At 45.6% G+C, this 24,482-nt stretch overlaps 2 protein-coding genes across 3 annotated transcripts in view; one reads left to right on the top strand and one right to left on the bottom strand.

The window, feature by feature from the left end:
• Positions 1–701: 701 nt before the first annotated feature.
• LOC133496011 (thrombospondin-2-like) lies at positions 702–13,882 on the bottom strand. Its single transcript, XM_061811121.1, has 20 exons — positions 13,822–13,882; positions 12,553–12,728; positions 10,409–10,561; positions 9,563–9,656; positions 8,443–8,601; positions 7,508–7,684; positions 7,258–7,431; positions 6,553–6,683; positions 6,058–6,192; positions 5,766–5,984; positions 5,590–5,697; positions 4,605–4,764; positions 4,155–4,273; positions 3,782–4,016; positions 3,277–3,504; positions 3,067–3,197; positions 2,470–2,610; positions 2,263–2,360; positions 796–935; positions 702–709 (listed from the first exon to the last, which is right to left on the bottom strand). The coding sequence occupies exons 1-20, from the start codon at positions 13,880–13,882 to the stop codon at positions 702–704; spliced, it is 2,847 nt and encodes a 948-aa protein (XP_061667105.1).
• The window catches only part of psme4b (proteasome activator subunit 4b), a 30,322-nt gene continuing 18,416 nt past the window's right edge, over positions 12,577–24,482 (top strand). For both annotated transcript variants that reach the window (XM_061810574.1, XM_061810573.1), the window contains exons 1-14: positions 12,577–12,714; positions 17,969–18,109; positions 19,162–19,278; positions 19,363–19,407; positions 19,494–19,643; positions 21,214–21,277; positions 21,515–21,589; positions 21,662–21,784; positions 22,643–22,735; positions 22,865–23,043; positions 23,161–23,247; positions 23,318–23,504; positions 23,580–23,669; positions 24,360–24,424. In XM_061810574.1, the coding sequence (XP_061666558.1) occupies positions 18,069–18,109; positions 19,162–19,278; positions 19,363–19,407; positions 19,494–19,643; positions 21,214–21,277; positions 21,515–21,589; positions 21,662–21,784; positions 22,643–22,735; positions 22,865–23,043; positions 23,161–23,247; positions 23,318–23,504; positions 23,580–23,669; positions 24,360–24,424 (1,316 nt within the window). In that variant the 5' untranslated portion in view covers positions 12,577–12,714; positions 17,969–18,068. The remainder of the gene's footprint in view (positions 12,715–17,968; positions 18,110–19,161; positions 19,279–19,362; positions 19,408–19,493; positions 19,644–21,213; positions 21,278–21,514; positions 21,590–21,661; positions 21,785–22,642; positions 22,736–22,864; positions 23,044–23,160; positions 23,248–23,317; positions 23,505–23,579; positions 23,670–24,359; positions 24,425–24,482) is intronic.

The raw sequence follows: 24,482 nt of genomic DNA, 5'->3' as shown, positions 1-24,482 counted from the left end.
TTGTCCAACAATTTTTGTTCATTCACAAAACCAAAACTGCAATAAAACTGCACATTTTTGGCGGACAAAGAACGATCCGAACGTTGCATTTCCGCCACTTGGTGCCAAGGAACTATGTCAAAAGTGAGTTGAGGAGCTTCACAGAGACAAAACTTGTGCTTTGCTGCCATCTTGTAGCACCTGCAGGCAATTATCAACCTTTTGGGGGCCATCAATTACAGTTGTGCCTTGACGTTTTTCCGTAACTTAAATCATCTTTCGGACTTAAATGAATGTTAATGTCATTAATCTGTTCCAGCATCCCCCCCAAAAAGCAACAAAACATTTTGTAATGTTTTATAAAAAGGAGAAGAGCTTTCCGCAATATTGCTCTTTTTATAACATGAGTAATAATTCATTGTATAATAATAATAATAGGATGAGTTGGGCTTATGCAAGTGTACCTATCAAAGTTTATTTTTGTCAAGAAGTGACCACTAGATGGCAGTGTAGACCGCATTGCCATGGTAAAGGTGAGCTTCCATGCATGAATGCAATAAATAATTATTTACAAGCTTTAGTGAAAAGCCTACGACTCAGAAGTTATACAATTCTGCAAATTGTTTTGAAACAACATTGTTGCATAGGAAAATTGATCACGGTCACAAATTGATCGTCCAGGATGGTTGGTTTGAGTTCCCTCGCAGATCCCGGCAAACACTTCAGTTATCTGAGGACGGGGTGTGGGGGGCGAGAAAATGACAAAAATATTCATAGTCGGGCACAGATTTGCAAAAATGATCGTTTTGTTTTCACCTCTGCACTCGTATCTGAGGTCAGAGAAGAGGACGTGCTCCTGGGAGAAGACGAACATTCCCAGTCGGCCACCGGCCAGCGTGTGGTCGTAAACGGCGCCCGAGTCCGAGAGGATCTCCCTGCCCTCGTACACCACCGCCCTGCCCCGGGGGAAGCGCAGCGCTGGCGTTAAAGCCACATCACGCGACGTGGCCTTTCGTGCCCCTCCCGGGTTTCATCACTCGTTATTGTTGATGCTTAAATAGCTCAAACCAAAAGGGCACAGATTTGGATTTTTGTGTGCCAAAACTAAAAAAAAAAAAAATAGATCAGTAAATATTAATATTCCAAAATACAGTAGTCAATAAAAATAACCACGGTGGATTTTTAAATACTGAAATAATTGAAGTTACATTAAATGAAGAATAACGGCATTTAAACAATTAACCCTTTCCGGGCAGGGGTTGCAAATTTGCAACAGGTTTAATATAATCGAAAATTTTAAGTCCAGAGTATCATTTTCTGAAAGTATCAGATTTTTTTTTTTTTTTTTTTTTCTCTGCAAAATTTTATTTGGTCCAGAGAGGGTTAAAAATCTGAAAAGTATTGATGGACGGGTCAGGAAAATAGTAAATCATTGATTGAAATGTTTTAAAAATGTGTAAACATTTGTTTACAATTTGATGACATGATAAGGAAATATAGTACAGTAGATACAAAAATTCAAAAACACATTTTTGTCTAAATCTATACCCAAATAAATGACTGCCATTAAGTATGTAAAAAAAAAACAGAAATTTTAATTTTTTAAGTAGAAGATTATGAAGTACTGTATGTTTCAGACTACTGCATAATATGCATATTTAAAGTGGACTTTTTTTTCATTCTTTCATCATCTGATTTAATTGGGTTTATTATATTTTATACAATTAAATTTAATTACCATTAAAAACCTCAATTATTTCTGTGGATTTGAAAATAGTTTAAAATTTTATATTAAACAAATTATTTTGGCTTTTTTTTCCCCCAACCTATTTTATTATTCTGCATTACGACTTTTTTTTTTTTTTTTTTTTCGTCGACCTCCATTTTCAAAGCATATTTTGTATGGATTTTCTCTCGTTTCTCCTTGAGGATGTTGTGTGTATTAAAATATTCATTGCTTGGGTGGCATTGCTTTGTTGCAATCATTCTGTTGTGAAAAAAAAAAAAAAAAAAAAAGCCCGAGAACATCAGCTTTGACCACCGTTCCGCGCTTGCCGGGCTACATTGGTGGAAAAATCGTTTTATTTTGCGTAAGTTTTTGCAACAATCCGCTCGTAAAACGGCCCCAAGGACCCCAGCTGGGCTTCCTTTTTATGAAATCTGAAGGAACGCCAACCAAGCGGCGTTTTCACGTCGCGTCGCGCCTTCGACGCGTCACTTCTGCCGTTTACGCTCAAGGACGTTTGCCTGATCGCTATCACGTTCCCACGCCGGCACCCGTACCTGATGAAGCCCGTCTTGGGTCTGTGGATGAGGTGCATGCGGTAGGCCGTGTAGTCCTTCCAGCCCGTTTTTTGGGGATCATGCCACAGCGTCCGCACCTGACGTGAGAAAAGAGCTTGAATGTTTGAAATGAGCTCGTCAGCGTAACGTGGCAAATACTTCCGGGTGGGCCACCCACGAGCACCATAAGTTTCTAAGGCAGCTTGCCTGGTTGCGGGTGTTGCCGGTGTGCCACAGGGCGTTGCGCAGGTATTCTCCCGGTCCCGTGCTGGAGTTCACCAGTTTAATGGAGACTCCCGCTGTTCCGAACGCCTTGGAGGGGCTCTTTTCCCAGTAGGCCTGAGACACCTGCTCTCCAAAAGAGAAAGTCGGTGACGTTGTAGTGGAGAAATTTCACAATTGGTGTTGCTGCATTCATCTGCAATTTTATTTTTCTTCGACTTTTGCAAAGGATTGTGCCAAATGAATTCTGCCTAGCAACAAGCAACTGTATTGTTGCCGTTAAAGATGCCAAAGATTCAGCAATCTGTGTTCCTGCATAGGCCGTTTTCTTTGTTTTTGGACTTTGGGGCACAAGGAATTCTGCCCCACAAGTTCTACCTAGGAACAATTGACAATGACTGCGGCATACAAGTTCCACCTAGCAATTTTTTTGTCTTGTATCTAGGGAAAATAAATGAACATTTATGCATACGCCCGCTTTTGCTGGCTCGCTATTACAGGCTAGTTGTTTTGTTGCGTAACACAGATAGCCAGACTGTAGTAAACATACAGCGGCTAGCTGGCGATTTTACGCGTTCACACCTGTTTCCACATAACAACATAGAAGCGTCGACTCGACTGATAGGCGAAGACGATGCCGGCGTAGTCGTCGTCCCGGTTGGTGTTCACGTAAAACGTCACGCTGAAGTCCACGGCGCTGAACTTGTCATATCCTATTCAAAAAAAAAAAAAAAAAATGGTGTTCTGATCAGCATTATTTTATTTCTTCTAAATTCTCAAAAAGCGCGTTACCCAAAGCGATGCCGGGGTCCGAGTTGGTGATCTGCAGCAGCTCGGTGCCTTGGCTGCGGATCACCCACAGCGGGTCGGACTGGGTGGTGCCTTTCGGGTCCAGGAGAACCACCTGGAACTTCCGGAAGTCTGTGGACTTGATGGCGTTGTTGAGCGGACAGGGATCCAGCGCGTCGGGAATGCTGTCGTTGTCGAAGTCGTCGAAGCAGGCGTCTCCGCTGCCGTCGCCTGGGAGGGAATTGTACGACAGGGATTCCAAATTTATCTATCGGGAATTCACCTAGCAAAGACTATTTACTGGAAAAACTCAGCTATCCGTGCCTATCTTGGAACTTTCTAATACTTTCAGCTCTTCATTGCCGCTCCCACTTGAAGTTTACTGTCAAACTAAACCTCAAACAAAGACAATTACACATTACGTAGTTAAAAGAACCACGCAGGCTATCCTTTAAGTCCGTTCGCTAAATGTTGACGCTGACAGTCTCAAGAAAGGGAAGTTGCTCACCGTCTGAGTCCAACTGCTCTCGGTTGGGCACCAGCCTGCAGTTGTCCCTGTCGTCGGGCACGCCGTCGTCGTCGTCGTCGTGGTCGCAGGCGTCGCCTTTGCCGTCGCCGTCGTGGTCGGCCTGGTTGCTGTTGGGGACGTAAGGGCAGTTGTCCAGGGAGTTCTGGTGCCCGTCTTCGTCGATGTCCTCGTTGTTGTCGCACAGGTCGCCCACCAGGTCGCTATCCGAGTCCATCTGCCAAACGGAAGCAGACAGTACGTAGGTTTATATCCTGGTATCTTTTCCTCGATCACCTCCGTCATTCCTTCCCTCAGAGTGCCATTTTCACTGTACTTAAATATATTTATTACAGAGAAATTTTTTGTTCCTTACTTGCAGCGGGTTGTGTAGAAGGGGACAGTTGTCACACTGGTCCCCAACACCGTCCAAGTCGGTGTCTCTCTGCTCAGTGTTGTAGACCAACGCACAGTTGTCGCGATCGTTTGGAACGTCTGCAAAGGAATCGGTACAAGTATGCTAATATCGAATGGCGGTCTTCTCCAATTTTTCCTTTTGAAATTCTTTTTTTTTTATACCCTAATCCAGGCTTGAAACCCCAATCCTATAATGAGACCCTGCCCCGAAACCCTAAGGAAGCTTTAACCTACAGGCCGAAACGCGATTATCCCACCCCAACCCCTGTTCAAAGCCCTAACTTGAAACCCTGTCCTGTTTTAGTAAAGCCTAGTCCAGGTTTGAAACCCTAACTCTGTTTTATACCGTACCGAACCCCCCCAGGCCCCTGCATCATGTTCACATGCCCCCGATGCCACAACTTCGTACCGTCTCCGTCAATGTCAAGGCTGCAGGCGTCTCCCTCGCCATTGGCGTCCGTGTCCGTCTGTAGCGAGTTGCTTTCAAACGGACAGTTGTCGCAGCGGTCCCCAACTCCGTCCTGGTCTGTGTCGAACTGCCTTGGGTTGTAGACCAGGGGGCAGTTGTCCTGCAGCACATGCTCCTATTAGCATTCCGTTGCTGTAAGAAAAGCTAATTAGACGTTATTTAAGCTAGAGCGTCCTAACCACTGTGCCGTGGCATTCAAATCATCCAATTCAACATAAATCGTTATTTACTATGAATAATGTATTTTTGTTTAGCGATCTATGCCAGTGATAGGGACAGCGAGAACAATTAAATTCTCTTCCACTCGGTGGCAGAGGCTATAATTAGCCTGTTAGCATTCATGACACAGATTACAGTAAACCACCGCTATTCACGGCGGATAGAGACCGAAATTTCCCGAGAATAGTCTACTAATTTACAGCTGGACTAAAAATGTTTAATTAATTCTTTAAATCGCAAATAAATGATTTGCAGATGATCTGAGTTCGAAAAAATGCTCCCGAAGTATGTGCACGTATACATTTTGTGAACGCTCCGTAATTTCCACTAACAACCCAAGCTAAATTTAGCTCCTCCCAGAGATCAATTGAGAGGTTTCACCTCTAAATACAGTACTTCCATGACACCAACTACTACTACTACACGTACTTTCCATTTTAGACAGCATCTTAGGCTCATGTTTAGCTCCAAGAGAGCACATAAAAACACAAATAAGTGACGTTTCTAGTGAACTGCTTTGTATATTTTAAGTTACACGGGAAAACAAATAAGTAGTACGTTAAGGATTTGTGAATAGGCCCTATAAATTAGAGCGATGAGAGACTTTTTGTAAAATTTTTGTTTGTTGATGTGCCGTGAGAGCTTAAAACTGTTAAAGTAACTGTCTTTGGTCAGTAAAGGTTAGGGAAAAACCAATTTTGGCCACCCGTTCATCGACGATGTCGTCGTTGTCATCATCTGGATCGCAGGCATCTCCTTGCCCGTCCATGTCCAGGTCCTCCTGTCCGGAGTTTGGCACAGAGGGGCAGTTGTCCTGCAGCCGATTAGTAGTTGGTTGGATTATTGTTTTTTTTTTTTTTGGACTCCTGATTCCCCCCCTACCATTTGGCAGTGATGCGTTCCGTTCCTTTTGCAGTTCAACTTGCCGTTGGGCCATCCGTCCAGATCGGCGTCATCGCCGCAGAAAAAGCCGTCCCCCGCGAAGCCGACGGCGCACGCGCACTTGTACAAGTCCTCCGACGCCAGGCCGGAGTAGAAGCAGTGCGCATGCTTGTGGCAGGCGTGCGTGTTGTCTTTGCACGGGTTGTACGGTGCGCACACCTACGACGCGAGATGGAGACGCCGCATCAGGGTTGGAGCGCAAACCAAGAGAAATGGAGGTAAAAAAACGTACCTGCCGGTTTCTTCGGGCTTCCTCAAGGCCGAGACCGAAGGGCTGGCTGCCTTTGTATCGAGGAGGACAGGGTAGACAGTAGTAGCCAGGGTCTGTGTTTACGCAGTCCGTGACGCACGCTCCGACCACATCACACTGCGGAAACACATGAAACCGGTGTTACCAGTTTACCAGTGTAAACTGATATAATAATCATAATTAAAAAAAAAAAAAAAAAGACAGTCTCCATAAACCACGCGTGAAAAGACGGAAATCTGCAATTTTGGTTTGAAGCAGCCAGCTATTTTATTTCAACTCTACAAATCACAGCTTGACTAAACAACGATCCTGCTACGGAAAATTCAGAGATGCCACCTACTGGTAGAACTCGGGTCCTGCGTCCATCATATGTTCATTGTTCATCTCCGCTTTGATTGAACTGGCTTATTGGTCTTTAAACGAAGACCTTGAACGTCCAGAGACCATGTCCACGAGACCAATATTTCTGGCCCTTACCTCATTGTCATCTTCGCAGTGAGTGCCGTTGCCGTGGGAACCCGAGGGGCACTGCCCGCATTGCCACGAGCCGTCGCTGCTAGACGTGCACTCCACCCCGGGAAAGCACGGCCTTGACAGCAGGCACGGGTCTGAAAACCCCAAAAAACGGGAATCAGAAACCAAATACATGAGGATTGACGTACTGATCATATAACGCGCTTTCACGCAGAGTTTTACGTATAAACCGCGTAACAAATATGTAACACGGGATATGGACAGAACCGAGGGAAGCATTTTTTTTTTTTTTCCACGCAACTTGGCAGGAAAAGTGAGTTTCAGGAGTTGAACTTAACACCCCGGTCCCGGCTATTTAGTGTTCCGTTTCAAGTAGCCAACATTGTAGATCTAATAATGCCTCTCGAGCTGGGAAATTTTGTGGGTAAACTTTAAGCTCCCCAATTCTATGTCAGAACCTTATACACAGAGCATTGGCGTGGGGGGTGGGGGTGGGGTGCTTTTTTTTAAACAAACATAAGAACATAAGATTTCTTTGCCACTAATTTTAATGGTTTCATCCAAGAAATCTTCCAGAAATTAAAGTGGGATGGCATATGATCCCTGGGGCACTCCGTCTTGTAATCTCAATGGGTGAGAGTTTGCTCTCCAAGCAACTGTTGAGACAATAACGAAGGCTAAGATGGCAAATAAACACAAAGTGTTTACCTAAAGGACAAGGTTGTTTGTTGCAAGCTTCGTAGTCCGATATCTCTCCAACACAAAGCTTCCCGCCATATTGCGGTGCGGGGTTCGAACACTTCCTCTCTCGCATCAAAAGGCCCCCGCCGCATGACTTGGAGCACGTGCTCCACTCAGACCAGGATGTCCATCCGCCTGGAACTGCACGTAGACAAAGAAACACGCACGTCTTTTTACCATTTTTTTTCACACAACCCGAGCTCATATTCGTGCTCACCTGGGCAGAGTGTGTTGTTGCAAGGCTTCGTCTCCGTTGCGACTCCCGCGCATCCTCTCCCTCCCTTCCGCGGTGGCGGATTGGCGCAAAGTCGGACGCGGGTGACGTTGCCTTCCCCGCAAGCGGTCGTGCACGGAGACCACGGGGACCAAAGAGTCCAACTCCCCTCAGCGCGCGCTAAACACCAAACATTTTGGGGTTGTGATCCCTAACAAGAACTTGAGTATTTCGCAACTCTATCACGGTATACGTGGTTCAAGTTTCGTAGCGATCGGACAAAACCACTAGGTCGTTTGTCTTCAAAAGACCGTTGGAAATGGCTCATTTAGCCAAAACGGCTGCTTCAAACCAAAATGGCAGACTTCCTGTTTTTTTTTTTTTTTTTTTCCTCCTTTTGCGTATTGAGATTTGTTGACGTGTTCGCATGTAAGAGAAATGGCTACCTAAACTGAAATAAGTTTTACGGGTAGTCACTCCACCCCCACCTCATTTTTGGCTCCATCTTTTTCCATTTCCATGTCATTCAAAGAACGAGAAAAAAAGATTTTTGTCTGATCTCTCCGAAACCTGAACCATGTGTACTAGACAGACGGTGGACGGTAAATTGCCCAGATTTTCTCGTCACTGCGTCCGGGCAGAGCATGACGGCGAAGTTTGACGTCTTCCTAAAACGTCTTAAGTGCGGCTTCCAATCCCGCAGAATTCCCCACGCATCACATCCTTGCCCCACGTACGTTACGTCACGCAGTTGGAGAGCAAAAACGTGGTTCCAATTAGGATCGTCATCTCGAATGCAGTTTAAGTGAAGTTGAAAGTCTCACGCGGAGAGCACGCAGAAGCTTCGGCCTTGGAGCGCACGTGCGCCGTCAATCACAAGCGAAGACACGTAAACAAAAGTAGCGTGTTGGCGTACGTCGTACGCGTCTCGTACGTACCGTCGCCTCCGCACTTGATCAGCGCGCAGCCGCGGCTTTGGAGCGACGGCCCCGGGCAGGACGCGGCGTTGCACGAGCGGCCCCTGCGCTGCCCGCCACGGCCGCAGGTGGACGAGCACTCGGTCCACTCGGACCACCGGGACCAGCCGTCTGCTTGGTCTTTGCAAAACACGGAGAAAGGGCTGTGTTTTGGTGGGGTCGCTTTTACCTTGGCGGTTCCATTTACTGGATATGTTGAAACAGGCAATGGTTCCGTTTGTACGAGGTCCTGGTTCTTTTTTTTTTTTTTTTTTTTTTTGGTGGGAGGTTCTGGTTCCATATCAGGGGGGGGGGGGGGTCTGATTCTATTTTGTGACAGTTTAACAGAAGTTTCTGGGTTTCTTTTTCGTAGAAGGTTCAGATTTTATTTTCTGAGGAGAGTCAAGTGGAGTTCTGGTTTGGCTTCAGATAGGTTCTGGTTCTGCTAATGTAATGTTCTTCAAAAGTGGGAGTGGGTTCTGTTTTGTGGATAATTATTTTTTTCAAAGGCTGGTTCTAATTGAAGGGTGGTTCTGCTTCTTTTCAGACAAACATTATTATTATGTTCAAGGGAGATTCTGGTTCTGTTTACTCAATGTTCCGGTTATTTTTAATCAGAGGTTGTAGTTCTGTCTCGTGAGATGTTCTGGTTTAAATTTTAAGGGAGGTTCTGGTTATCTTGAGTGGAATATTCTGGTTGTGTTTCCAAGATGTTCTCATTTGCAATTTTTGATATCAATGTTGACTGGGAGCGCTGGCATTGATGAATTGAGGTCTGGTTCTGTATGGGGGGTGGGTGGGGTTCAGTTAACAGAATATTCTCTTGAAGGGAGATGTGCAGGTTCTATTAAGGGACGTGTTCTGGCCGTGTTTATGTGAATGGGAAGTTGTTGGTTCTATTCTCATTTCAATGTTCTTGATCCATTGAAGGGACTTTCTTATTGGTATTGGTGGATGGTTCTGGTTCTCCTTCGGGAAATGTCGTGATTATTTTGAAGGAAGGTTCTGTTTTGTAGCGCAGAACCAATACACAGTGAAGAGGAAGAGCATCGGGCGCTAGTCCCATAGCTTGTAAACATTTTTCTGGTAAAAGATGACTGACCGAGGCAGACAGGGCAGCACTCTCCGTCGGCAAACGCGGGACTGACGCAGGACACGGGAGCGCAAGAGGCCTGATGACACAGCACCCTGCCGACCTGGACCAAAGTAAGCAAACACGGAACAACATGTTTTTGCCAGATGTTATATTGAGAAATGAGATCATGACAGACATAATCAAGTGAAACGGACTCTGGGAAGACGCGGATTCAACAACAAGCGGCGTACAGTAAACGGATCCGATGCAACAGATGTGACGGAGCGCTGTTAGCGCGAAAGCTGTTTCGGATACAGTGAACCTTGGCTCTTCGCGGGGATAACGGAGCCTTGAAAAATAAAATGGCTTACATCTGATGTTTAAGAAATGCCGAAAGTGCGAGGACGCTGGCACGCTCTGAAACCTCGAGAAATACCAATTGCTACTTTCCTGTTAGCCTTTGTTGGAGTTACGCAGAGATAGTCTCATTGTTTTGATATACCGTACTGTACATACTATCGCCAAGGACTCTTATTATGATCTGGACCTTACTGTAAATATTCTTAAAATGTTTACAACCCTACTTTTTCTGGCATCAACCTCGTGTACCTGTTTGCCAGCTAATGGAATGTTCCAGGCAAACTGCTCGGCTAATGCGGCGCCTTGGAAAGACCGTTTGCCATTTGGGCCGCATCTTAAGCCATTTCAAAAGTACGCGACTGGACGTGAAAATGTGTATTTTGCGACAAACCGTTTTAGTGACAGTAGAGAAATTCGAGAAACTCTTAAGGAAAGCCATAAATCAAAGACAAGTATGACGTGGTAGATCTCCCCCCCCCCCCTTTCAAACTGGCAGACATTAAAATGGAAGACCTGGCAGGCGCAGGAAGTGCAGCTGTCCACGTCCCAGTCCTCGCCGTGCTGGTACTCTCGGCCGTCCTGCACGCACGACATCTCATTTCCGTCGATGCCGCCGGCGCCGCCCAGTCCCGCCAAAGTTATGCGCATCTCTTTGTTTTCGTTTAACTGACGAGGGAAAAACAAAGAGGGAGTTTCATCAACCCGAGCGTGAAAATAAATGTTTGCTAGTTGTTTAAGATCAGGGGTTTTCAAACTTTTTTGGGGTCCAGGGAAAACTGTTCATAATCTCGTCGCCATTTGAATAGAACTGCTAAATGCACCATCAGAATTCTGATTATTTTGAACATTTCAATCTGTGTGCTTGCCCTGCGATTGGCTGGTGTACCCCGCCTCCTGCCCGATGATAGCTGCTTCTGCGACCCTCGTGAGGATAAGCGGCAAAGAAAATGGATGGATGGATGAATCTAAGTACTCATAAACCATTTAATGAAAATGAACCAAATTCAAGTGGATTAAAATACCTTTTTTCCAGACTTTCGCTATCTGATGTGCATTCCTCACACTAACAACAGGATTGCAGACAAAGACGAGCTAGTTTACAAGAGCGCAGTCAACGATGCCAATTTAGCAATCTCGTCGCTATAATTAGCAGTCATTGTCACGCACGCCATCGCATTTGCAAATCTGCACAGTCGAGCACGAAAACTCACGCGCGTAGAATTTGTTACAAGTAGAAATACATAAATATTGAAAGACATTGCTTATTTTGTTCCCTCTAAGCTGCGCCACTGCGCAATTGCGCACTTGTCGCACACTCTCAGCGCACTTGAAAACCGATCCAGCGCAGTGAACCACAGCCTGTCTTTTTTTTTTTTTTAACACCGACTCTCCTCAGCCTACTTCCTCTTCCTACGGATAGTTTATCTGACACCGCCCCCCTCTGCTCTTAAAGGGGTACACTCAAAATTACAAAAAGAACACACACCCGCAACTTTATATCTGCGAGCATGACTGACCACACCCGTACATTTTTCAAACGTGAGTGACTGAATGAGCAAGTTTGCCGACTTCTGTAGGAGTGTTGTTTTTTTTTTCTTCTTCTTCAAAATAGGTACTAGATACTTTGAATCATGCCAAAGGAGCCCGTAGGAAGGTAATCACGGGTAATCCGTAGTAGCTAATTGCAAATGATCCCGCAGACCCTCAGATTCTGGCTCGTGGATCGCCAGCGGTTCGGCAACTCCAGTTTGAGAAACCACCGGTTTAGATGTACCATCAAGTTTCGGAGAGATCTGAGAAGGGATTTGCGGTCGGCGAAGAAACACTGTCGCTATTCTTACACTCCCCTCGAAAAACGACAGCCGCCGGCACCGCAGAGCCGGGCCGAGCCGAGCTTTTTTTTTTCTTTTTCGCCAAGGCGGACGATGTTAATACTTGTTCCATCTGCGCTGCTTTCTGCTCGGCCCGCAAAAACCTCAGCTTGGCATCGGCGGAGTCTGACAGAGATGTCAGCAGTGGGCATTTTCACGTGTTTCGAATCAGCTCTCCCGACTACAAGAACACCCACAGAGAGATTTTTTGTCACAATCGTGCAAATATTAAATTAACTCGTAAAGAACTCAAGAAGGCAAACGCGAGGTGTGAAAACTTGGATGAAGAGGCAACTCCGAGGAGATATTACAAGTGCTAAATATTTTTTTGCCCCACTCGTGTTTCTAAGTGTGTTTTCCATTTTTTTTTTTTTTCTTCATTGGTTTTATGCTTCATAAATTGGGTATTAATTGCACAGAATTCCACTGGACACGTTTCAAAACATTTTACGATTGGAAATTCCGTTCCGCTTTTCCTATGTTTGTTTGAGTTCAGGAGTATTTATTAATAAGTACAAGTCATAAACTTTTAAACAATGAGACGATTGTAAAATATGGTTCAGTTACTTATTGTTACAAATAACCAATTTGAACAAATTGCTTCACAACAACTTACAGATGCTCCCTCAAAAAGTGACATAAATGGATAAGACGTACCACTTGGCAAATAGTGAGCCCACCCTTTAGATTACTAAAAATTGCACGCTCGAGCTTGCACACAATTTCATGCGCAGATGACTTTCATTTTTTTTTTTAAAAAAAAAAAAAGCAAAAGATCCATCTCACCACTCTGTCCAGGTCTTCGAGAAGGTTTCCGGTGACCAGTCGCATGTCGGTGATGTCGGCGAGCAGCTGGACCAGCTCCTGGCACGGGTGACGGCACACCGCGGACGTCACGTTGGCCACGTCGGCGCCGCACACACCTGCGGACCGGCGTGTTTGTGCGCGGTAAGGCGGAATTTTTATACAACGTCATTAGGTACGCCCGCCCCACCTAATAACGTTCACCAGGTGACCCGCGCAGCAGTATTTACGATACCATCGAAAGTTATTTTTTTTCATTTAAAAACTTTTTTCTTGGAGCTGGAACAGATTGACGGCACTTCCATCTTGGACACCGTCGAAATTCAACGAAATGAAATCAACAAAACTCTGAACTATATTAATTAATTCATTTGCATTTCTCCAGAGTACCAAAACTTTCTCAAGTCCTTTGTGAACCACCGCACATTTAATTTCAACAAAATATTACAAAATAGGAGCAAACGAATGTACTGTACCAGCTGTATCAAAACTTTTTTTCTTTTTGTACATAAAGACAAGACATTTCTGCATTTTACCAACTTGCATCACTGCCGCGTCAGTATTGATTAATGTACCTCATTCATTTGAAAAAATGACAATAATCTCCATCAAACATTGCCTTTTGCTGCTTATCCTCATGAGAGTCACGGGCAGGAATCGGGGTCCACCCTGAACTGGTCGCCAGCCGATTGCAGGGTACACACTCAAAATCACACCTAGGGGCAATTTAGGGGGTCCGATTAATGTTGGATGTTTTTGGGATGTGAGAGGAAACCCACGCAGGCACGGGGAGATCACGCAAACTCCACACAGACGGGGCCGGGATCGAACCCGGGTCCTCAGAACTGCGAGGCCAACGCTATGAAAATAATAATAAATGCGGAATTAATTCTGCATTTACTGTATGTAATCAAACTGGGGAGGACACAAGTGTAAGTTTTGACCTACTTTTCCACAGTTTGAAACTATTTTTCTTTAGTTTTGAATTTAAAAGGAGGGTTACGTACGCAATTTCGTATTAACCAATTGTTTATCAATAAACAATCAATTCCTACAGCATCGATTGATTAGATATTCAATCCTAAATGTGAAACTGTAAGTTTATCATTGCTGTTGCATGCTTTATTAGCTTAAACAACTCAACCGACGACAGTCATCACAAACTCCCTGACAGTCAGCAAAGTTTTGAAAACAGAAAGAATATGAAGTCATTAGCGGACGTTTGTAATGAAGTGGCAAGCGTCGCGGTACCTGCGCACACAGCCGCCGCCGCGTACAGCAGCAGCCGAGGAACGCCCGTCGGCACGCTCATCGTCCGTCGTCTCGCTTCCTTCCCCGTCGGCATCTGGGTCCGGGAACAAGTCGACGCTGGTGGAGAGAGAGAGAGAGAGAGAGAGAGAGAGAGAGAGGAGAGAGAGAGAGAGAGAGAGAGAGAGAGAGAGGAGAGAGAGAGAGAGAGAGAGAGAGAGAGAGAGAGAAGAGAGAGAGAGAGAGAGAGAGAGAGAGAGAGAGAGAGAGAGAGAGAGAGATAGAGAGAGAGAGAGAGAGAGAGAGGAGGAGAGAGAGAGAGAGAGAGAGAGAGAGAGAGAGATTACTTTGTAGGAGGAAAATAGCACTCTATAACATTGTTATAGACGTACAGTAAATATGTAGTAAATTTTATTTTGTACACTTTTTTTGCTTCAATTCAATAGTTATTGTACGGCACCTTTATATTGTGTGCGCTTGAGCCACCAGGGGGCAGCGTAGTAAAGACATTTGTAAACATGCTCGGAATTGTTGCGGCGGATGTCATGAGATCACGCAGATGTAGATGATAATTTTGTTCATGACAGAAATTGGCAGCATAATCAATATACTGTATATATGCTATACATGAAGACGGGTAAGTTACACTAATATTTATCGTTCGGCTGTGAGTATGGTTTTGCTATTATTTGTGTGCATGTGTTGCTCAACCATTTGTATTCAAATATCAGTTGCTTGAAGGGTTATAAGCCCGTCATGCTCTTCGTTATCCTGTCTATGGCGTTTCCCATTACATGTTAACATTTAAGTTGGCGGATTTAAAGGCTAAGTTAGAGTACGTGATTGCGAGTGTATTATGTGTGAATGTGTGCGTGCGAGGCGATGGGGGGGAGAAAAGACGATTTTGTGCCGATTTCCCCGAAAAATCCGGGCTTTTCCGGGGAGTCGATATTCTGGCCCGTTTGCCCAGGTCGGGATCGTCTTCTCATCTTTCCCTTGTGCGCTCTCCTGCTGAGTGAAGCATGCATCATCATCATCATCATCATTATTATTATGAATCACTTGTTCCATCAGTCCAGACAGCAATCCCCTGCACAGATGTGTGCACACATGCAAGAATGCGGCTCGGCCACGCCAACACACACACACACGGCAAATTTCAACCGATGCCCCATTTGCAAATTCTCCCACTTGAGAATCGAGACTGCGCTACAAAAGACAAAAGTATTGAGACCCGAGCCCTTTGCGTCGAATGTGGGCCGGGCGGACGGGACCTCTCGGGCCGCGGCGCCGCCCTCTCGGGCCGTTGCCGGAAGCCCTCGCAGCGACGCGCTAAGCGCGTTTGTGCTCTGAGAATTAAACGGGCTTAAAGTAAAAGGATTGACGAGAGGGCGACTCGAGAATAGCGAGCGAGCTCAACGCGCGCATGGCCGTTGCGTCCGTGGATGATGAAGAGTTTGCCTCCGTTTTAGTTTCATTCGACGCCGTTAGATGGCGACAATTTCTTTTCCGTTATCTGCCAGGAGGTGATCAGATTGCGAAAAAAAAATTACTTGCACTTTATTTTCGTGTCATTTGGTCGAGGACCGGATGGATGGATGGACGGAGGGATGTAGTGAGTGAGTGAGTTTCTTATCCATTCAGAGTGGGTTCAGGGTCAGTGGAACAATAGAGGCCGTAATCCAGTTAGCGAGCCATGATCCTAATATTGTGCAGATTAAGACAAGCCAGTGCGTGGCTAACAGTTGGCAGCTCGTTGGTTGTTTTTCCTCAGGCGTCGTGGACTCTTCAAAATAAAATGAACAGCAATTAAGATCAAGCCAGTCAGGGGCCTTTTCGTTTTTTTGGTTTTCTTTAATTTTTCTCTCAGATATGTAACACTGTCTGTCAGGTTTCTATTCACTAATACGACGGCGATTTTCTTCTTTCAACTGTCAACTCCATGAAGTATATTTCGGCCCCGTGGAGGTGAAGAAGCAGTAGTTCTACGTTTACAAGATTATTTTACTCGATTATATTTATTTCTCCTCTCTTGCATGACTTCACGGTCCTCCCCGCGTTGTGCGTGACGAGCCAAGCGAGGTGACGCGGCACCTGCGGCTGCGGGTCAGAGCGGAAACGGCGGCCTCCGGCTCGATTAGACCAGACTGTCCTTTACCGGCCGGCTTTACTCAACGCAATTAGCCGTGACACACTTTTCGCCTTCCGCCCCGGGCGGCCGCCTGGATTAAGCCGTCCCGTCGCGCAAAGCGCTTCCGCGACGGCGCGCGGGCTCTTCTCTCTCCACGTCTTTGACGCGAGAAGCATTCAGGTATGACCGTGGGTGGTGCGCTTTCCGCCGGAGCCCCCGCGCCGGTCCCCCAGAGGGAGCTGGTTTATAACGGGCTGCTGCCTTACGCCGAGCGGCTGGACCGGGAAGCCTCGGAGCTTTTGGCGGACATCAAGGCCAACCTGTCTAGGGCTGTGCTCCTCCGGGAACTCTGGCCCGGGGTCGCCTTCTGGTGCAGGAAGCTCTTCTCGTGAGTACCGATGTGACATCCATCCATTTTCGTAGCTGCTTATCCTCATGAGGGTCGCGGGGAGTCGACGGGCAGGAGGCGGGGTACACCCTGAACTGGTTGCCAACCAATCGCAGGGCACATCGAGACAAACGGCCGCGCTCACAATCACACCTACGGGCAATTTAGAGTGTCCAATTAATGTTGCATGTTTTTGGGATGTGGGAGGAAAGCGGAGTGCCCACCCGGAGGAAACCCACGCAGGCATGGGGGGAGAACATGCGAACTCTACACAGGCGTGGGCGGCATCGAACCCAGGTCCTCAGAACTGTGAGCCTTACGCTTTGCCATCTGATCCACCGTCCCGTTTCTGAATAACTCGACTCGACAAATGAACTAGTTAACTGACAGCAAAGTTGCTTGCTAACTGGCTACTGTAACTAGTACATAGTAAAAAAAAAAAAAAAAATTATGATTTTCATTTACCTTCTGGGAAAAAGTCAATTTTTTATGATGTCGTTGTTGTATTTTTACAATCGCTGATTGATTGGCAGATTCCAAAAAGAGGCAAATGTGTGGTAAAATTGCATTCTTTTAGGCGCTCAATTACCTAACTTCAAAAGCTAAACAATTGTATTATTACTGTCTTATTACACTGGATCCGATTTGTCCATTTTGTGCTAACCTAAACCTCGTCGGTTCTTAACGTTTACAGCTTTGAAACCAATTTGCACTCTTTTGCTAATGGAAAACTTCTTTCTAGTCCAATTATGGGCGGTTGGGAAATTGGCCTCGAAAGCCCAGCAAACACTGACTGAAAGAAAGTGATGGATTTAGACGCACACAACAAATTAGAGTTAGCAACTGACCCTCGGACATCGAACAATCGTCTCCAAGTCTGGAGGGGAAAAAAAAAAAAAGGACCCTTGACATTCTCAGAAATCAATATACAGTGATTGCTCGGTTCCCGACCACAATCTGTTCCAGAAAACTGTTCGAAAAGTGAATTGGTCGACAACCAAATCGGTGTTTCCCATTACAATCAATGGAACAAGAAATAATGCGTTCCATGCCCCAAAAAATTGGCTTTTTAAAGCATTTTTTTTCTTTTTTTTTTTTTTTTTTTAGCTTTTCTTGATATTAAAGCATCCGAACAAGCGAGGGAAGACATCTTTTCGGGGTGTAGCTAGGCATAGTTAGCGAGGTGATCGCATTTCATGATTATGAAATAATAGGTGGAGATGGCACTCATGGTGCACCTCTAAGTGAGTCACTAGACATGTTTAACCCAAGCTGCATAATGAAATACAAACGCTCTATCTCCACAATTCAGTCCTACAAAGTCCTCACTCTTTGCATGTTTTCAGCAATCATCTTCAAACATGTATCATGTGTCTCCAACAAAAAAGCCTCTAAATGTACTTTACAGGGTCTTTAAAAAGCACAAGCAAAAAATTAAACGTCTGTTATTGCTAAACCACTTTGCCCATTTTATATTAGCTCATAGTTTCTCCCTTGAGGGGGCGTAAAGTGACATCCATCAAGTGACCACGTGGGTCAGCGACAGGAAGCAGGAAGTGGCTGACTGGCCTCTCAGTGTGGCCCACCCCTCACCTCACCTCGAGCTCACCGACTCGCTCCCCCCCTCACAGGTTCCTAAAGCTCTACGGCCGGAGGTTCGGCAAGGACGACCACGTCCTGTTCATCAAGCTGCTCTACGAATTGGTGACCCTGCCGGGCCTGGAGCCCCACATGATGCAGAACTACGCCCGGCTGCTCATTCAGCTGCTCAAGTGGGTGTCGCACGCGTTTACAAAACCAAAACAAAAAAAAGCCAGCACTACTGGAATATTTGTTGCATTAATTTAGCTCTTTATTCATTTTTCTGGGCTTATCGAATACATTTTAATTCAATTGCTGGAACGGTGAATTCCATTGCATTTTCCAAGCCGCTTATCCTCACAAGGACGGTCACGGGCGCGCTGGAGTCAATCCCAGCTAACATCGGGCAAAAGGATGATTACACCAGTGAGTCACAGGGCACATATCGGCACCATCACTTTTGTTGGCACTGTTGGTTCGATTCCCACACCAAAGTCAGGCATGTGTAACACTGCATTATCAGTGGCCGATATAATTTTTTTTTTTTTTTTTTTACAAATTGACCAATCTGAAGAAAGCTTGAGAACGTTAAGTGGTGACAAGAACAATACGTAACATTATACTTTTTTTTTTTTTTCTTTAAACAAATCAACGTGGGCCATCTTTCCGTTTTAAAAATGATACGCGGCCCATTTTCCCACCTCGTGCGAGAAAGTGAGTCACTTCCAGTGCGGGGCTCAAACACGAGCGTGTCGCCACGCGCATTCGGATGTCTCCTCAACGTCAACATTCGCCTTTTGTCGCGAGGTCGTCGTCGCCGCCGCCACGACCGCATAAGTCACCGCGCCCGCCGCTGCGTTTTCACGTAGCCGTCGCGAAGAAAGACGGATGTAGTCTTTGTTTGAATCGTTCGCTGCTCCATTTCTTTGTGGGTTGTTTTTCCAAATCTCCTGCCCCACATTTTTCTGGACCAAAAGAGCCGAGGCCCTGGCAAGGCTTTTTCTGGAAGATTTACGCAGTGAAGTAGGAGGGCGGAACTTGGCACTGAGCAGCACGCCATTAAATTTTATGCCATTCAAATATGAAATGTGCTTTCTTAAAAATTTCCATTGATTTTGGCAAGTAAAAGCTCAAAACGCCACAGCTGTGTCACTTTTGTATCCGTTGCGTTTTTGAAGACTGTTACGTAACGCACCTGATGTCCCGTCAAGAAAAAGGAATAACAAGTTTTGCGGCCAAACAGGAAAAAGGAACTGCTTTCAAGGGAGGATCTCCAGTTGCCGTGGAGACCGCTCCACCGGCTCTACGAGAAGGTGGTCCACTCCAAAACGGAGCATCTCGGACTCATCTGGTTCCCCAAGTGAGATGTTGCCATCGCCCGCAAATGATGAAATGAAATGACCACTTCACTCACGCAGACTTTTTCTTTGGCTTTTCTGAAAAGTTCCGTGGATCACATTCTGAAGGCTTTGGTCAAAAGTTGCAGACCGTACGTTTTATGCATAATTATCAACAACGTCATCTTTCGGGATCGCCTCCAGCGCTCCGTTCAAGGTCTCCTTCTTCTTCTTCTAGGTACTTCCCGGCATCCTCCACCAAGGAGATGCTGGACGAGTGGCGCCCCCTGCTGTGCGTGTTCGACGCGGTCATGCAGAAGGCCATCGGCACCATGGAGCTCTTCCTGCCCACCATCATGCCCCCCGACGAGCACCGCCAAGGCTTCCGGTGGGTTCCGCCTCCGTTGCTCTCCATCCGGAAAAGCGGTACAACCGCCCCTTTGAGTAATTCAGCGCTATTTTTGTATTTAAATATTTCCCAATATTTATATTTTTATTAAATTGAATGTAATGCTGAATTACTTTTTTTGGGGTAATTTACAGCCGTTAATGATGATGTAAAACATACATTTAAAATGAATTCCTTTCATCATTTATGACGGGACACACGGTTTCATTAAAATATTCATGGTATGCATTTTTTTTCTATTTAAATAAGTGATGACGAGTTACTATGCATATTTGACTATTTTAAGTTGTTTTTTTTATTTCCTCCTCCACACTGGGTCCCCTTTACATAGAATTTAGCTTCAAAATATTAAACGATGTGAAAGCAAAATATTGATTGATTGATTGATTAATGGCTAACTTTTACAGTATTTTTTTTTTTTAAAGAAAATTCTTCCAAGAGCACTTCCATCCTGTTTTGGTTGAGGAACGTTAAACATCTCAAAACTTCTTAGAATTTTAGCAAAATGTAAACTACAACTTTTACGACGGGACAGTTTTTTTTTTTTCAACTTAAGTCTTATTTATGCTGATACCCCGAAAATTTATATTATTCTTATATTCAATTTTAAGTTATATTAATTTATTTAAGTGTCATTTGAAATTTAAACCCCCACCCCCCAAAAAACAAACCAAAAAAACTTTTCGTCATTGGAGTTTTTCTCCACGTGTGGCCATTTTAATTCATATTTCACGTTTACATAGGCGTTGTCGAGGCAACATTACATCCCAAATACTAGAAAAAGTTGATTAGGAAAAGTTTGCTTTATTTTATTTGTATTATTTTTATGGGCTGGCGAAAGCTCAATTTGCTGAGAAATTTTCATTATATTAAATGAATATTGTTATATTAAATATTTGCTATCTGAGCAGAATGAGACTTTGGTTATGTTCCAAATGAACAAAAGCGCCCTGCCACTTTCAGTTGGCTCACTTATTTGTCCACTTTAAGAAGAAGAAGAAGAAGCTCAGGAACTCTTTGGAGACGTGTTATAAAATCGCAACTGAGGCAAATGTGCGAAAGTTTACTCCGTCCGCAGTACGGGTAGTTGTTCACCTTTAATTGAATAGTGACTTCGGAGACTTGTTTCTCTTTGCAGATGATTTCCGAAACCTCACAAAGACCGAGAAGTCCGGTTTGTGGCCCTCCGTTGTCTCCGCGGTGACATTTTCAGTGTGCTCACCTGGCGGAGGCTGTTGAATCGCTTCCTTGTGAGCCTTCGAACAGATCTTAGCCTGCGTCAAGTCTCGCGAAAACCGCAGCCTCCGTCAGCACCTTCGCACCGTCGATAATATTCTCTCCATCCATCACGGCTCCCTCGGTCACGTCGGGTAACAGCTGGACTTCTTGGAAAAGCTCAAAACTTGTTTTTTGTTTTTTTTTTTCCCCCCCGAGTTCCAGCTCGCAGTGGGAACGAGAGCCCTCGGGCCTTTAGAGAGACATTTGTCTCTGGCGAGTCCTGGTCGGGATTGAAACGTTCCAAATAATGGCTTTATTTGCCGCTTTTCAGGCTGTGGTTCGACGAACTGATGGATCTTTGGTTGTCGGTGCAGAATCAGCCGAGCTGGGAAGGGGTGAGACAAAAACGCACAATCAAACGCACCCACGTGTAATTCATGTGCTGAAAGGCAAGATTAATATTGTGACTGGTTGTGATTTTCATGCTCATTTATTCCTCACTAGCCCGTGAGGCCTTTGCCAATATTTCCACGTTATTTGAGCATATTTCATATTCCTCGAAATGACGGCGTCATCTCCCGTCAGACGGCTCCGCTCCGATTCCGAGCGTTTGTTTTGGATTTGTCTCGCAGCATTTGGTGAACCTGTTCGCTCGCCTCGCCAATGACAACATCGGCTACGTGGACTGGACCCCGTACATCCCCACGGTGAGTTCTTGCTCCAGTCGCGTTCTGCGCTCGATCGGGTTCAGTCCGATGGAGGCCGTTTTGTCTTTTGAGATCTTCACCAGGATCCTGCGCAGTCTCAACCTCCCCGTGGGAGTCGGCCACATGGTGGCGCTGCGCTACCTCACCAACTCCTACGACATCGGACACCTGGTGTTGTGGATCACGGCCCTCCTGGTAATTCATCCAGCCATCCATTTTCTTTGCCGCTTATCCTCACGAGGGTAGTGCTGGAGCCTATCCCAGGAGGTGGGGTACACGCTGAACTGATCGCCAGCCAATCGCAGAGCACGTAGAGACAAATAGTCGCACTCACAATCGCACCTAGGGGCAATTTAGAGCGTCCAGTTAATGTTGAATGTTTTTGGGATGTGGGAAGAAACTGGAGTACCCGGGGGAAAACCCACGCAGGCACAGGGAGAACATGCAAACGCCACACAGGTGGGGTCTTAGACTGAACCCGGGTCCTCAGAACTGCGAGTCCAACGCTTTACCAGCTGATCCACCGTGCCACCCCGTTATAAAAATGTTTTACAACAATATAAAAAAAAAATGTTGAAATGTTGGAACACTGTACACCATAAAAAATATCAAATCAGTCTCCGAACAGTGTCATGTGCAGATAAAAACTAAATTCCGCCCCCACCCTCAGCCCCCCCCCCAAAAAAAAAACATCCATTCTTGTTCTTCTGTACGGTTTATTGGAGGTTGTGAAGCCATCATCTCCATATTGTCCTTCCGCTGCCAGGAAGCCAATGCGAATTGATGGCAGTCAGATGTCGTGATTTATACTTCCGTATACAATTACGATTCAGAACCATGTTGAAGTGTGTTGAGGAGTTTAACTGAGGCAAAGTTTCTGCTTTGCCACTATCCTGTGGCGTCTTGGTGCTTAGGACCTTTGTTGATGTGACTTGAGGAACTTCCTTTCGATAGAAGCTGTGCGTTTAGGATGCACAGCGCTCTACTGCCCCACAAAACGGGAAAAAGTACAAGGGGAGCTTGCAGTGTAGCTCATAACTTTTTGATGTGCAGGGTGGACCAGGAAACCCGGCGCAGAAAGAGTTGAGCCGCCTCTTTGACAGCATCGCTTCCTTTTATCATCCCTCCAATCACGGCCGCTGGCAGGTACACACACGCGTGCGCTCTTTGAGCGTCAGCTGATCCTCGTGTATGATTTTTAAGAACTCGTCTCATTCTCGGGAACCTAATACAGTGCGCAATTCATGTGAAATCTTTGCGTGTGGGCGCGCACAGTCTCGCCTCATGCGCCTGCTCCAGCGTCTGCCGGCGAGCGTGGTGCGCCGGGCGCACCGCGAACGTCACGCCGTCCCCGGCTGGATCACGCCGGTGCCCGAAAGTCAGCGGCTGACCGACGAGGACCTGCGGGAGTTCACGGGCAGCCTCACGGGTGCCGCCCTGCTGGCTATGTTCAGGTACTGACAAACGTGGTTCGGATTAGGATTACAGTAAAACTCGACGAGGACAATTTAGTCGTCTTTTTTTTTTTTTTTTTTAATCATCTCTGAGCTGTGTCGCAATTTGCTGTGCAGTAAGAACGGCAGTACGGACGCGGCCTTTGCCCTGCAGAACCTGGCCCTCCTCACGCCGCAACTGGCCATCCCGCCTGTGCTGGAGAAGTACGTTTTTCAAATCCCGGCGCCATATTTGCGCGCTCAGGCACCGATGACCGGTGGGCCCGTTCCGCAGGACGTACGCGGCGATGGAGACCCTGACGGAGCCGCACACCCTGACCGCCACGCTCAGCTGCATGATCGGCATGGCGCGGAGCCTGGTGGCCCCCGGCGAGCGCTACCCGGAGGGCCGCGCGCACGTGCTGCCCCTGCTCATGGGCTCGCTGCCGGGCGTGGACCCCAACGACTTCAGCAAGTGCATGGTGAGGGGCCCCAGTTGGACTCGTTTGCCGTTTGGTCGGCTGGCGCGAGAGCTCGTTGATTTTTTTGTTTTTCAGATAACGTTCCAGTTCATCACCACGTTTACCACGCTGGTGCCTTTGGTCGACTGTTCGTCAGCTCCGTCTCGCCGCGGCGATCTGTCCGAGGTGCGCCATCGACTTATTAACGCTTTTGCACTCGAGGGCCACATTTGAGTTCTTGAACTGGTCAGTCAACCCATAAGAAGATGCAGTGAAAATCTACACACACACACACACACACAAAAAGTATGTAAAACACTTTACTTTGAGAATAAAATAATTCTTTGAAAAAAGTTTTATTCATACAGAATCAATTGTAAATATTTTATTATAATAAATTATTTAATAAAGTGAATACAAACTTCTCATATTTGTATATAAAATAGTTTAGTTATGATTCACAATTAATTGGCCACTATGAACAAGATTAAGGAAGACAAATAGTTTCCCTAACCCTAATCTCAATATTTTTGAGAAATTTACTTTTTTTTTTCAATAAAGGCAAAATAATTAAATGAACAGAATATAATTTATTTTACTATTAAATTACTTACAATTTGCATTTATCTTAACATTATTCATCCTTAATTGTATTGTTTAGATTTTCAAGTAAATTATATCTATTATTATCATATCAAAAATGTTATTTTATTCTATGATTCTCACAAAATAAATTCCCCAATTATTTAATGAGATTAAAAAACATTTAAATGACCAATTTTAGGCAAAACGTCCGAAGTGTTGAGAATGTAACGGCTCTGTGAGTTGCGTTCAAGAACAGACGGGCAAACGCGCGCCTCTCTTGTCTCCTTTCAGATGGAGAGAGATTTGTGTTTTGCTTCCGCTGAGTTTGAAGACTTTGTCCTGCAATTCCTGGACAGGTAACGTCAAGTTCAAGACGAGCTCGTCGTACGTTTTTGTGCGTTGACGCCCTTTTTG

This window comes from Syngnathoides biaculeatus, chromosome 22, assembly GCF_019802595.1.
Source record: "Syngnathoides biaculeatus isolate LvHL_M chromosome 22, ASM1980259v1, whole genome shotgun sequence".
Taxonomy (NCBI): domain Eukaryota; kingdom Metazoa; phylum Chordata; class Actinopteri; order Syngnathiformes; family Syngnathidae; genus Syngnathoides; species Syngnathoides biaculeatus.
Note: the sequence above shows the minus strand (reverse complement) of the source record. Positions and strands in the feature narration are given on the sequence as shown.